Source organism: Lolium rigidum, chromosome 6 (assembly GCF_022539505.1).
Source record: "Lolium rigidum isolate FL_2022 chromosome 6, APGP_CSIRO_Lrig_0.1, whole genome shotgun sequence".
Taxonomy (NCBI): Eukaryota; Viridiplantae; Streptophyta; class Magnoliopsida; order Poales; family Poaceae; genus Lolium; species Lolium rigidum.
The window spans coordinates 217,845,290-217,857,853 of NC_061513.1; the positions used below are offsets into that span (position 1 = coordinate 217,845,290).

Genomic DNA, 12,564 nt, shown 5'->3' on the forward strand with positions numbered 1-12,564 from the left:
CATCTCTCACAATCCGTCCCCTATCTACATCAGGGCTGAGAGAGGCAGGTGCCTTTCTTCTCCTCTTGAGAAATAAAGGGAGATGGAAAAATGATGGTTGACGCAGCAACAAGCAAGCAACCACTCTGCAGCACTTCATTACCAAAAACCGTGTAACGAAAAAAAAATTAATCGCAAAGTCGCAAAGTTTATCAGTGGTTATATCAACTAACTGCAGAAAATATATATCGAGACCACTCGCAAACCTCATCACAGCCTCAGTGCACCACCTCTCCTCTCTCCTCTTGTGCTCTCTGCTCCTGATCTCCATGTCCCTCATCACCGATGATCCCGACGATTCGCCCAGGCACTGCGCCACCAAGCGCCACCACCACCACGGCGCCGGATGCGGCCGGTTCAGCGGCACCGGGCGCCGGCGGCTCCTGATCGCGGCGTCGTCGGCGGCGACGTCCATCATAGCCTTGGCCATCATATTATGGCTCACCCTCCGCCCTTCCGCCCCGCGCTTCTCTCTTCTGGCCGCTACCGCCGCAGTCGCCGGTCCCAACGCCACCGGCATCGCGCGGCTCGACGCCGCCTTCGTGGCGCACAACCCCAACGCCCGCGCCACCGCGCTCTACGACCGCCTCCAGCTCCGAGCCGCCTACGCCGGCGGCCAGCTCGCTGCATCCGCGGAGCCGTTCGAGCAGACGCAGGGAGACGTCGTGCTCACCGCCTTGATGTCGTCCTCGTCGTCTGTGGCTCCTGCGGCGGCGGTGGACGTGGGAGAGACGGCCGCGGGCGGGCGGCCCACGTTGCTGCTGAGGCTGCGCGTGGAGGGGCACCTCCGGTGGAAGGTGGCCTCCTGGGTGTCCGGCAGGCGCGCCCTGGCCGCCGAGTGCGTCGCCGTCGTGGTGCTCGAGCAGTCGCAGTCGAGGGCTGTCGTCGTGCAAGGATCCCAGTGCGCCACCACCCTCCAATGAATATTTCTACGTACAAATATATGTGCACCAGTTTATTACTTAGTTAATTAGCGTCTGCTTAATTATAGTGCAGTATTTTGTTATTGTACTTGTAGCGAAATCTCTACCTACTTAATTAGGAGAAGATCGAGCAAGAGCATATACGTGCAATGGTTCGACTTCTCTCGTTTACTACTAATAATCTAAGAGTGTCATCAAGAGGTAGCATTATATACTATGATCCAAAAATAGAGAGATATAGCACTATGATTAAATTGGACTCGCAATTGTTGAAAAGGCTGATCTTCTCTCGTGGAAAAGCCGGTTCTAGTGCACCAGCATTCTCAAGAATTTTTTCGCAAGGAAGAACAATCAATCTTGTCTCTGCCATCACCATAAATCAAACATATAGCTAAAATTTGAATTTCTTAATGAAATGGTTGCCTGCATCGGTTTGATTCAAAAGATGGGGCGATATCCCCGTTTCGAAAAAATGTGAATGTTGATGTCACACTATTCAAAACTTGTGAGTGCCCTAAATCGTCTTGGAGTATATAATTTGAATGCATTTTCGATGCGCTTCCATATCACTACTTTCTAAGAAATGCCTCCCTGATCTGTTGACCCATGTAGGGGTGTTTACCCACCACCGCCTTATCAGTAAAAGGTAATTAACTTGGTAATAGACCCATTAAAAGATAAAATCTAATAGGTTGATATATGGAATTTCAAGCATAAAACGAGTTTGGCACAAGAAACTATATATATTGGGATATTAGCCACAAACTGAGGAAGGTAGCGTGGAATCGTGATCCAAGTAGACTATGGTTTGTTCACTTAGTTTGGTACAAAATCGTCGCTACATCGGATCAATATCAACTTGAGGGACAAGGCAAGGTACATGCATAAATAAAGGATGGATCCGCAGACCAATGCAGAAATCAAGCCATGCAAGCAATGCAGAAGCCACAAGTCGCCACCAAGCTCAAGTAGATCTAGGGTTTTTAGCGATAATCCATGACACTACCATTGTAATCTCGGAGATATTAAAAAACCATCGCATGGATGGATGAGGGATTTTACCCATCATGTGAGCCTACTAGCTAATGCATCTTGTATCCATGTTTTCGGCTTCATTTGAATTTTTCTACGAGATCCTTGTGTTTCCATACCCATCTGCAATCTCTTCTACACCTGTGTACACGCATGCTTGTGTAGTTCCCTTGCCCTAGACACTAACAAGACGAATATCGCATATGAGAGAAAGGATATATGTACTCCCTTTGTCCAATAATTTTTGTCGTGGCTTTAGTTCAACCACGACAAGAATTATGGAACGGAGGGAGTATATAGGATCAGCCAGATGACAAACTTACTTTTCTCTCCCGTACCCCAACATCTAAGGGCCTCTTTGATTCTTTGGAATGTTGGAGGAAGGGAATAGGATTTTTTTTCTTTGGTGGCACTATTCATCCAATTGATTCAAAGGAATGGAGCATAGAAAAAGTGTAGAAACTTTCCACTGGTTTAGGTTTCAAAGGGAAAACAAAGGAATTATACAATCTCTTTCTTACATTCCTATACACAAAGAACCACAAAAAGGTCATAAATTGCATGATGATGACCTAATGTTACATTTACATTTATTTTTACCATGATTTGATTATGGTTTCAAGGATTTCTTTGTTTTTTTCCTAGTTCAACGAATCAAACACCCAATTTTGTATATTCATGTGCTTTTACAATCCTAAAGATTTACACATGGATTCCTATCCTATTCCTATGTATTTCCTATTTCTACATCTTTGAAATCCTAAGAATGAAAGAGGCCTTGAGGGTTCTTTAGATCTAAGCATCCTCGGACCAGCCAAGTTTCAGGTCAAGCCTTATAAAGTCAGAACTAAAAATGGAAAGCATGCGATCCGCTAGCCCTAATATTTTTGTATTCATTGGAGGCAAGCAAGTATGATATTTTTGTACCGCTAATGTCGCCCCATAAAAAAGAAATTAGAGAAATTTTTGTGTTGAATGTTTTTCACATGGAATAGAGGAACACCACACCAAGAGCTATCCAAGAATGGTGAAGACCATAAGCTTGGGGATTCCCAAGGCACCCCGATAGATCCATCTTAAACTCTCGTTTTGCACAACCCTAAACTTTATTTTTTGAGCAACATAGAATGATCACAAAAACTTGGAGCCTCCTTTATTAATGTTATGTCTATTTTTGCATTGAAATTAATGAGACCACTGTCGAGGGTACTCCTCGGCAATGCCCTCCGTATGGGGCTTGGGGTACATAGAATCATGTAGGCTGATACGAGATATCGGTTATCAAACAAGCGGAGAGAGCGATTTACCTAGGTTTGGGGCCCTCGATGGGGTAAAACCCTTACGTCCTGCTTGTCTGATCTTGATTATGAAAATATCGGGTTACAATGGGGTGTCAAAGGTTTCGGATGTGATCTCGTCGAGAGACTAAGTTCTGTAATGACCTAGCCCTAGACTTGCAGTGGCTATGATTACTATGATTGCGTGTGTCCCTCGGCAGCCCCTCTCCTGGCCCTTATATTGGGAGCCAGATCTCGAGAGTACTATCCGGGTACGACTAGGTTACAAAGAGCCCTAGATCTAAACTTTCCTTGTTTTCTTCGTCTTCTTCCCTTGTCTTTCAAGAATCCTTCCTTGGAACCGACGTAACGGCCCACCTGGCCATCGAGTGTCTTCATGGATCCCTGGCTGGGCCGTAAGAGGTAGTACAATACTAGTTACCCGAAGGGTAATGCCCACATCAGTAGCCCCCGAGTGACTGGCCGAAGAAACTTTGGGCAGGGACTAAAAACGTGTCTTTTGCTTGAATCTTCGTTCTTGCTAGAAAAAACTTGACTTTCTTGTGATAGTAGCGCCTTCTTTATCGGGTGCGCATTCAGCGCTCCCGATGGGAGTAGCCCCCGAGTCTAGGCACGGATGCTGGCAACCGTGTGTAGACTCATGTTGTACTACTCGAATGTTTTCTCTATCGAAACTTTCCGCAAACTGTTATGGTCATCCGATATATTTCCTTTCATCGGGTCTTCATTTCTTTCAAGCAAGATTTAATACGTAAAGGATATGGAGTAATGTGTCCGGTTTTACCGGTTAACTGCCGATGGCAAAACAACGTTACCCTACACAGAATCAAGTTCCCGGCCGGCATGATTCTGGAACGCGCAACAAAATATTCAAGTCCATAACTTTTATCGGGTGTGCATTCAGCACTCCCGATGGGAGTAGCCCCTGAGTCTGGGCGCGGATGCTTGCAACCGAGCGCAGACTCAGTCCAAACCACTCAAATATTCCATTTTTCTTCGGATGCTTCTGGTGCAATCATTAGTACCCGAAGTTTCTTCGGATCCTTCTATCGGGTGCATGTTCAGCGCTCCCGATGGGAGTAGCCCCCGAGTCTAGGCATGGATGCTTCCATTCGTGTGTAGACTCAGACTGATCCACTCGATGATTTTTAATATCCTTCAAATGGTTCATGTGGAGTCGACACTTTTTGTGACGTCTCTGATGACGTAGCCACCACTGCGGCCTGATTGACAGGACAAAGCCTTGACGGGCCCACCCTACTTCTATGCGGTCAGTTAGGAAATGATTAGTGCTTGTGCATTGATCGAGGCGTCTCCTCGATTTCCGCGCATAGTTTGAGTAATGGGCCGCCGGTTTCATCTTTCTTGGACACGTGTACGATTGGATCCTCGTCCACTTCCCCACGATCACTAGAGTTATGGCCACGATTACCCAACAGTCCCTGCTATAAATAAAGAACCTTTCACCATTTTTACTTTTTACGCCTCCATACTACTCGTCTTCCTCCTCAGTTCTTTCTCGCCATTGTTCCTGCTTTCAAGAGCTCAAGCACCATGGGCAAGAAGAAGGGAACCGCTGGTCCAGGTGCTTCCTCGGGCGCTTGCAAAGTCAGCCGTGACTGGTGCGCCTCCACCATTTCCAACCGCGACGTGAACAAGCTGCGCACACTCATCTTATCTGCCGATTCTGACATTCGCCTCCCAGGTTCATCCTCTCGCTCAAAACCTCCTAAAGGTTTTAATGTTATGTTCGTCGCCTTCTTGTTTCGTGGGCTTTCTCTCCCTGCCCATGAATTCCTTCGCTCCCTTCTTTTCTTCTACCGGATCCAGCTCTGGCAGCTGACCCCTAATTCCATTCTTCATCTTTCCATCTTCATCACTCTGTGCGAGGCCTTTCTTGGCATCGAACCCCATTGGGCCTTGTGGAGGAAGATCTTCTATGTAAACGCCACAACGGCAATGACGGCCCTCCCGTCGTTGGCGGCGTTGGCTTTGTCGTCAGAAAGGAGGTCAACTATTTCGACTATCCAATGAAGGAATCAGTCCAGGGCTGGCGACAAAAATGGTTCTATCTGCGAGACATCCCAGCATATGTACGGCACTCCAACCTGCCTTTATTCGAAGACGTTGATACGTCTCCAACGTACCTATAATTTCTGATGTTCCATGCTTGTTTTATGACAATACCTACATGTTTTGCTCGCACTTTATAATGTTTTTATGCATTTTCCGGAACTAACCTATTAACAAGATGCCGAAGTGCCAGTTCCTGTTTTCTGATGTTTTTGGTTCCAGAAAGGCTGTTCGGGCAATATTCTCGGAATCCGACGAAACAAAGACCCAGTATCTTATTTTTCCCGAAAGACCCCAGAACACCGAAGGAGAGTCGGAGGCGGGCTAGGGGGCCACCACACCATAAGGCGGCGCGGCCCCAGGCCTGGCTGCGCCAGCCTATTGTGAGGAGGCCCCAAGCACCTCCCTACGCCGCCTCGTCGCCTATAAGACCCCTTTCGACCTAAAAACGCGATACCAATTGACGAAACTCCAGAAAGACTGCAGGGGCGCCGCGGCCATCGCGAAACTCCGTTTCGGGGGACAGAAGTCTGTGTTCCGGCACCCTGCCGGGACGGGGAAGTGCCCCCGGAAGCCATCTCCATCGACACCACCGCCTCCATCATGCTCCGTGAGTAGTTCCCCCATGGACTACGGGTTCTAGCTGTAGCTACTTCAATACAATGATCTCATGAGCTGCCTTACATGATTGAGATTCATCTGATGTAATCGGTGTTGTGTTTGTTGGGATCCGATGGATTGTTACTATAAAGTTTATGAAGTTATTGTTGCCGCAATCTTGTTGTGTTTAATGCTTGTCACTAGGGCCCGAGTGGCATGATCTTAGATTTAAGCTCTATACTTATTGCTTAGATTGTATCTACAAGTTGTTTGCACATATTGCTGTCCGGAACCCGAGGCCCTAAAGTGACAAAAATTGGGACAACCGGAGGGGAAGGCTGTGATATGAGGATCACATGTTTTCACCAAGTGTTAATGCTTTGCTCTGGTGCTCTATTAAAAGGAGTACCTTAATTTCCAGTAGATTCCCTTGAGGCCCGGCTGCCACCGGCTGGTTGGACAAAAGATGTTGTACAAGTTTCTCATTGCGAGCACGTATGACTATATATGGAAAACATGCCTACATGATTAATAATCTTGATGTTCTGTCTTAATGCTATTTCAATCCTGTCAATTGCCCAACTGTTATTTGTTCACCCAACACTTGTTATTGGAGAGTTACCACTAGTGTAGATAGCTGGGAACCCCGGTCCATCTCTCATCATCATATACTCGTTCTATATGTCATTGGAAGTAGTATCAACTATTTTCTGGTGCCATTGCCTCTGTTACTATTACTGCTGTTGTGTTACTGTTACTACTGTTCTCATATTACTGCTGCTTTCACATCACCCTCGTTACTAGTGCTTTTCCAGGTGCAGCTGAATTGACAACTCAGTTGTTAAGGCTTATAAGTATTCTTTACCTCCCCTTGTGTTGAATCAATAAATTTGGGTTTTACTTCCCTCGAAGACTGTTGCGATCCCCTATACTTGTGGGTTATCAAGACTATTTTCTAGCGCCGTTGCCGGGGAGGCATAGCTCTACTCATAAGTTCACCTGGGAGTACACTCTACCTCTCTCTCTGTTTTTGTTTTATTTTATTTTGTTTTGCTTAGTTTACTTTTGTCTAGTTTATTTGTGCTTAGTTTATTTATGTCTAGTATTATTTTGCTTAGTTTACTTTTGTCTAGTTTGTTTTTGTTTTGTTTTACTTTTCTCATATACCCAAAAATCCATAAAAATTCGAAAAACCTAAAAATTAAAAACTGTTGTTATGGGAGAACCCACAACCTATTTGGAGCTTATTGAATTATATAATAACTATAGAGAATCAAGAACGGGAAAAGTTATGAGTGTTGTGCTAGAAAAATTGAATACAATTGCTAAGATCTTGCTTAAACGCCATGATATAAACTGTTGCTCTAAACAGGAAACTAAACATCTTAAATTTCAATGTGGCTTTAGTGAGGAAGTTTTAATTAAGAACTATAATTGGAATAGCTATATTCATTTTGGGTTCGAAGAGGTAGAACAATTTGTCTTATTTATGGGAGCTTCTGAGATCGAATCCTTCATTGCTAAAAATTATGAAACTTGTGTTGTTTGTAAGGACCTTAAAGATTATGTCTCTTCTATCCTTAAATTTTGCATAGAAAGTTACAGCGATAATCCTTATATCATTGATTATAAAGAGAGACTCATTAATGCACAAGAATGCACTCACAATTTGCAGGAACCGGTGAAAGAAGAAATTGATGAACCTGAAAGCTCATTGGATGAAAAAGAAGAGGAGAGTGATGAACAAAAGGAGGAAGAATGGATTAGCTACCCATGCCAACCTTCTAACGAGAGTAACTCTTTATCTATTACACTATTTGATTGTCCTCCATGCTTACCAAAGGCGGATGAATGTTATGTTCCTGTGGATTCTCTTGAAATATTCTCTATGAGTAAAAATTGTGAGAATAATTATGCTACTGTTATTTATGATAATCCATGCTACTTTGATAAATCTTATGATAATGCTTTGTTTGTGCCTGATGTCGAAATGCATGGTACTAAAGAGTTTTGCTTGGCAAATGTTTATGATAAATCTCTAGATGATGGTCCTATGTTACTTGATACTATTAATTGTACTACTAATGAAAATGGGATTGGAAAGGTCTTGACTTTATCTAGGAGTCCCATATCTCCTGAGAATGATCAATCATCTTGTTATATTATTGATAAAAGTGGATTTGAAAGTTTTAATCCCATTCTTTTTGAGCTTGATAAAAATTATGTGTTTGTAAATCATGAAAAGCATGCTTTATGTGATAGTTATATTGTTGAGTTTGTTCATGAAGCTACTGAAAATTATTATGAGAGAGGAAAATATGGTTGTAGAAATTTGCATGGTACTAAAACACCTCTCTATATGCTGAAAATTTTGAAGTTACTCTTGTTTTACCTTCTTATGCTCGTCACTTTGTTCTTCATGAATTTATTTGTGTACAAGATTCCTATGCATAGGAAGTGGGTTAGACTTAAATGTGTTTTGAATTTTCTTTTTGATGCTCTCTTTTGCTTCAACTCTTATTTCTTGCGAGTGCATTATTAAAACTGTTGAGCCCATCTTTGGCTATAAAGAAAGCACTTCTTGGGAGATAACCCATGTTTTTATTTTGCTACTGTTTTGTTGTGTTTTGGAAGTTGTTACTACTGTAGCAACCTCTTCTTATCTTTATTTTATTGCAATGTTGTGCCAAGTGAAGTCTCTAATAGAAGGTTGATGCTAGATTTGGATTTCTGCGCAGAAACAGATTTCTTGCTGTCACGAATTTGGGTATGATTCTCTGCAGGTAACTCAGAAAAATCTGCCAATTTACGTGAGTGATCCTCAGATATGTACGCAACTTTCATTAGTTTTGAGTTTTCTGATTTGAGCAACGGAAGTAACTCTTAAAAATCCGTCTTTACCGGCTGTTCTGTTTTGGCAGATCCTGTCTCTGTTTTTTTGCATTGTCTCTTGTGGACTTTTTTTTTTCTTAAAAATCCGTCTTTACTGGCTGTTCTGTTTTGGCAGATTCTGTCTCTGTTTTTTTGCATTGTCTCTTGTGGACTTTAAGCAAGGCTTTCTAGACGTGGTGAGCTGTAGCTAATGTTTTATTGAGTTCTTGCAATGTGTCACTACAGGACTAAAGTGGATTAAAGTTTTTTTGAGTACTAACCCCTCTAATGAAGTTTATGAGAAGTTTGGTGTGAAGGAAGTTTTCAAGGGTCAAGAGAGGAGGATGATATATGATCAAGAAGAGTGAAAAGTCTAAGCTTGGGGATGTCCCCGTGGTTCATCCCTGCATATTTCAAGAAGACTCAAGCGTCTAAGCTTGGGGATGCCCAAGGCATCCCCTTCTTCATCAACTTATCGGGTTTCTTCTATTGAAACTATATTTTTATTCGGTCACATCTTATGTGCTTTACTTAGAGCGTCCTGTGTGTTTTTATTTTTGTTTATGTTTGAATAAATTCGGATCCTAGCAATCCTTGTTTGGGAGAGAGACACGCTCCGCTTTTTCATATGAACACTCGTGTTCTTCGCTCTTACTTTTAATGTTCAATGACAAAAGTTGGAAGCTATTGCACTTATTGTTATTTGGTTGGAAACAGAAAATGCTTCATATTGTCTTGGATAATTTGATACTTGGCAATTGTTTTGAGCTCTCAAGTAGATCATGTTTCTCTTGCATCATGTAGTTTAAACCTATTAGTGGAGAAATACCGTAGAGCTTGTTGAAATTTGGTTTGCATGATTGGTCTCTCTAAGGTCTAGATATTTTCTAGTAGAAGTGTTTGAGCAACAAGGAAGACAGTGTAGAGTTTTATAATGCTTGCAATATGTTCTTATGTAAGTCTTGTTGTACCGGTTCATACTTGTGTTTGCTTCAAACAACCTTGCTAGCCAAAGCCTTGTACTGAGAGGGAATGCTTCTCGTGCATCCAAAACCTTGAGCCAAAACCTATGCCATGTGTGTCCACCATACCTACCTACTATGTGGTATTTTCTGCCATTCCAAGTAAATATTTCATGTGCTACCTTTAAACAATTCAACATTTATTACCTCATTATTTGTGTCAATGTTTTATAGCTCATGAGGAAATATGTGGTGTTTTATCTTTCAATCTTGTTGGGCAACTTTCACCAATGGACTAGTGGCTTCATCCGCTTATCCAATAATTTTGTAAAAAGAGCTGGCAACGGGGTTCCCAACCCCAATTAATCAACTTTAATTAATAATTCTATTCACATGTTTTGCCCTGATTTATCAGTAAGCAACTTAATTTTGCAAATAGACACTCCTTCATGGTATGTGAATGTTGGAAGGCACCCGAGGATTCGGTTAGCCATGGCTTGTGTAAGCAAAAGGTTGGGAGGAGTGTCAACCATAAATAAAACTAAAGTACATGTGTAAACAAAAGAGAAGAGGGATGATCTACCTTGCTGGTAGAGATAACGTCCTTCATGGGAGCCGCTCTTTGAAGGTCTGTTTGATGAGGGGGTTAGAGTGCCCACTACCATTCGTTGACAAAAACAAACACCTCTCAAAACTTTACTTTTATGCTCTCTATATGATTTCAAAACTTAAAAAGCTCTAGCACATGATTTAATCCCTGCTTCCCTCTGCGAAGGGCCTTTCTTTTACTTTATGTTGAGTCGGTTTACCTACTTCCTTCCATCTTAGAAGCAAACACTTGTGTCAAGCTGTGCATTGATTCTTACATACTTGCTTATTTGCATTCATCATATTACTTTGTATTGACAATTATCCATGAGATATGCATGTTGAAAGTTGAAAGCAATTGCTGAAACTTAAATCTTCCTCTGTGTTGTTTCAATGCCTTTACTTTGAATTTACTGCTTTATGAGTTAACTCTTATGCAAGACTTTTGATGCTTGTCTTGAAAGTACTATTCATGAAAAGTTTTGCTATATGTTATCTATTTGTTAGCAAATATAGATCGTTGCCTTGAGTCACTTCATTCATCTCATATGCTTTACAATAGTATGATCAAGATTATGTAAGTAGCATGTCACTACAGAAATTATTCTTTTTATCGTTTACCTACTCGAGGGCGAGCAGGAACTAAGCTTGGGGATGCTTGATACGTCTCCAACGTACCTATAATTTCTGATGTTCCATGCTTGTTTTATGACAATACCTACATGTTTTGCTCGCACTTTATAATGTTTTTATGCATTTTCCGGAACTAACCTATTAACAAGATGCCGAAGTGCCAGTTCCTATTTTCTGCTGTTTTTGGTTCCAGAAAGGCTGTTCGGGCAATATTCTCGGAATTCGACGAAACAAAGACCCAGTATCTTATTTTTCCCGGAAGACCCCAGAACACCGAAGGAGAGTCGGAGGCGGGCCAGGGGGCCACCACACCATAAGGCGGCGCGGCCCCAGGCCTGGCCGCGCCAGCCTATGGTGAGGAGGCCCCAGGCACCTCCCTGCGCCGCCTCTTCGCCTATAAGACCCCTTTCGACCTAAAAACGCGATACCAATTGACGAAACTCCAGAAAGACTCCAGGGGTGCCGCCGCCATCGCGAAACTCCGTTTCGGGGGACATAAATCTCTGTTCCGGCACCCTGCCGGGACGGGGAAGTGCCCCCGGAAGCCATCTCCATCGACGCCACCGCCTCCATCATGCTCCGTGAGTAGTTCCCCCATGGACTACGGGTTCTAGCTTTAGCTAGTTGGTACTCTCTCCCCCATGTACTTCAATACAATGATCTCATGAGCTGCCTTACATGATTGAGATTCATCTATGTAATCGGTGTTGTGTTTGTTGGGATCCGATGGATTGTTACTATAAAGTTTATGAAGTTATTGTTGCTGCAATCTTGTTGTGTTTAATGCTTGTCACTAGGGCCCGAGTGGCATGATCTTAGATTTAAGCTCTATACTTATTGCTTAGATTGTATCTACAAGTTGTTTGCACATATTGCTGTCCGGAACCCGAGGCCCCAAAGTGAAAGAAATTGGGACAACCGGAGGGGAAGGCTGTGATATGAGGATCACATGTTTTCACCAAGTGTTAATGCTTTTCTCCGGTGCTCTATTAAAAGGAGTACCTTAATTTCCAGTAGATTCCCTTGAGGCCCGGCTGCCACCGGCTGGTTGGACAAAAGATGTTGTACAAGTTTCTCATTGCGAGCACGTATGACTATATATGGAAAACATGCCTACATGATTAATAATCTTGATGTTCTGTCTTTGTCGTGGTATCGTCACGGCATATGCCATAGGGTGGCTAATCGAAGGGGCTCCTGAGAGATCTCACGGCGGTATCCGGAAGCGGGTATGGGCACGAGCGACACGGCGACGTACCCAGGTTCGAGGCCCTCCGGTGGAGGTAAAACCTCTACTCCTGCTAGAGTGTATAAGATGTGGCATATGCCATGGGTGGAAACAGTCAGCGAAGGGGCTCCTGAGGATGTGCGGCAGTATCAGGAAGCGGGTATGGGCACGAGCGACACGGCGACGTACCAGGTTCGAGGCCCTCAGTGGAGGTAAAACCTCTACTCACTGCTAAGAGTGTGAGTTGTGCTGCAGTGCAGTGGTGCTCCCTGAGGCTGTGTCCGCTTGCCCGGAGGCTAAGGAGACGAAGGTCTCTC

General features: G+C 43.4%; 1 protein-coding gene across 1 annotated transcript; it reads left to right on the plus strand.

The window, feature by feature from the left end:
* Positions 1–244: 244 nt before the first annotated feature.
* Positions 245–1,211, plus strand: LOC124659664 (NDR1/HIN1-like protein 26). The gene has a single exon (XM_047197495.1). It carries the CDS (start codon positions 309–311, stop codon positions 960–962), a length of 654 nt encoding a protein of 217 aa, XP_047053451.1. The 5' UTR covers positions 245–308; the 3' UTR covers positions 963–1,211.
* The last annotated feature ends 11,353 nt before the right edge of the window (positions 1,212–12,564 follow it).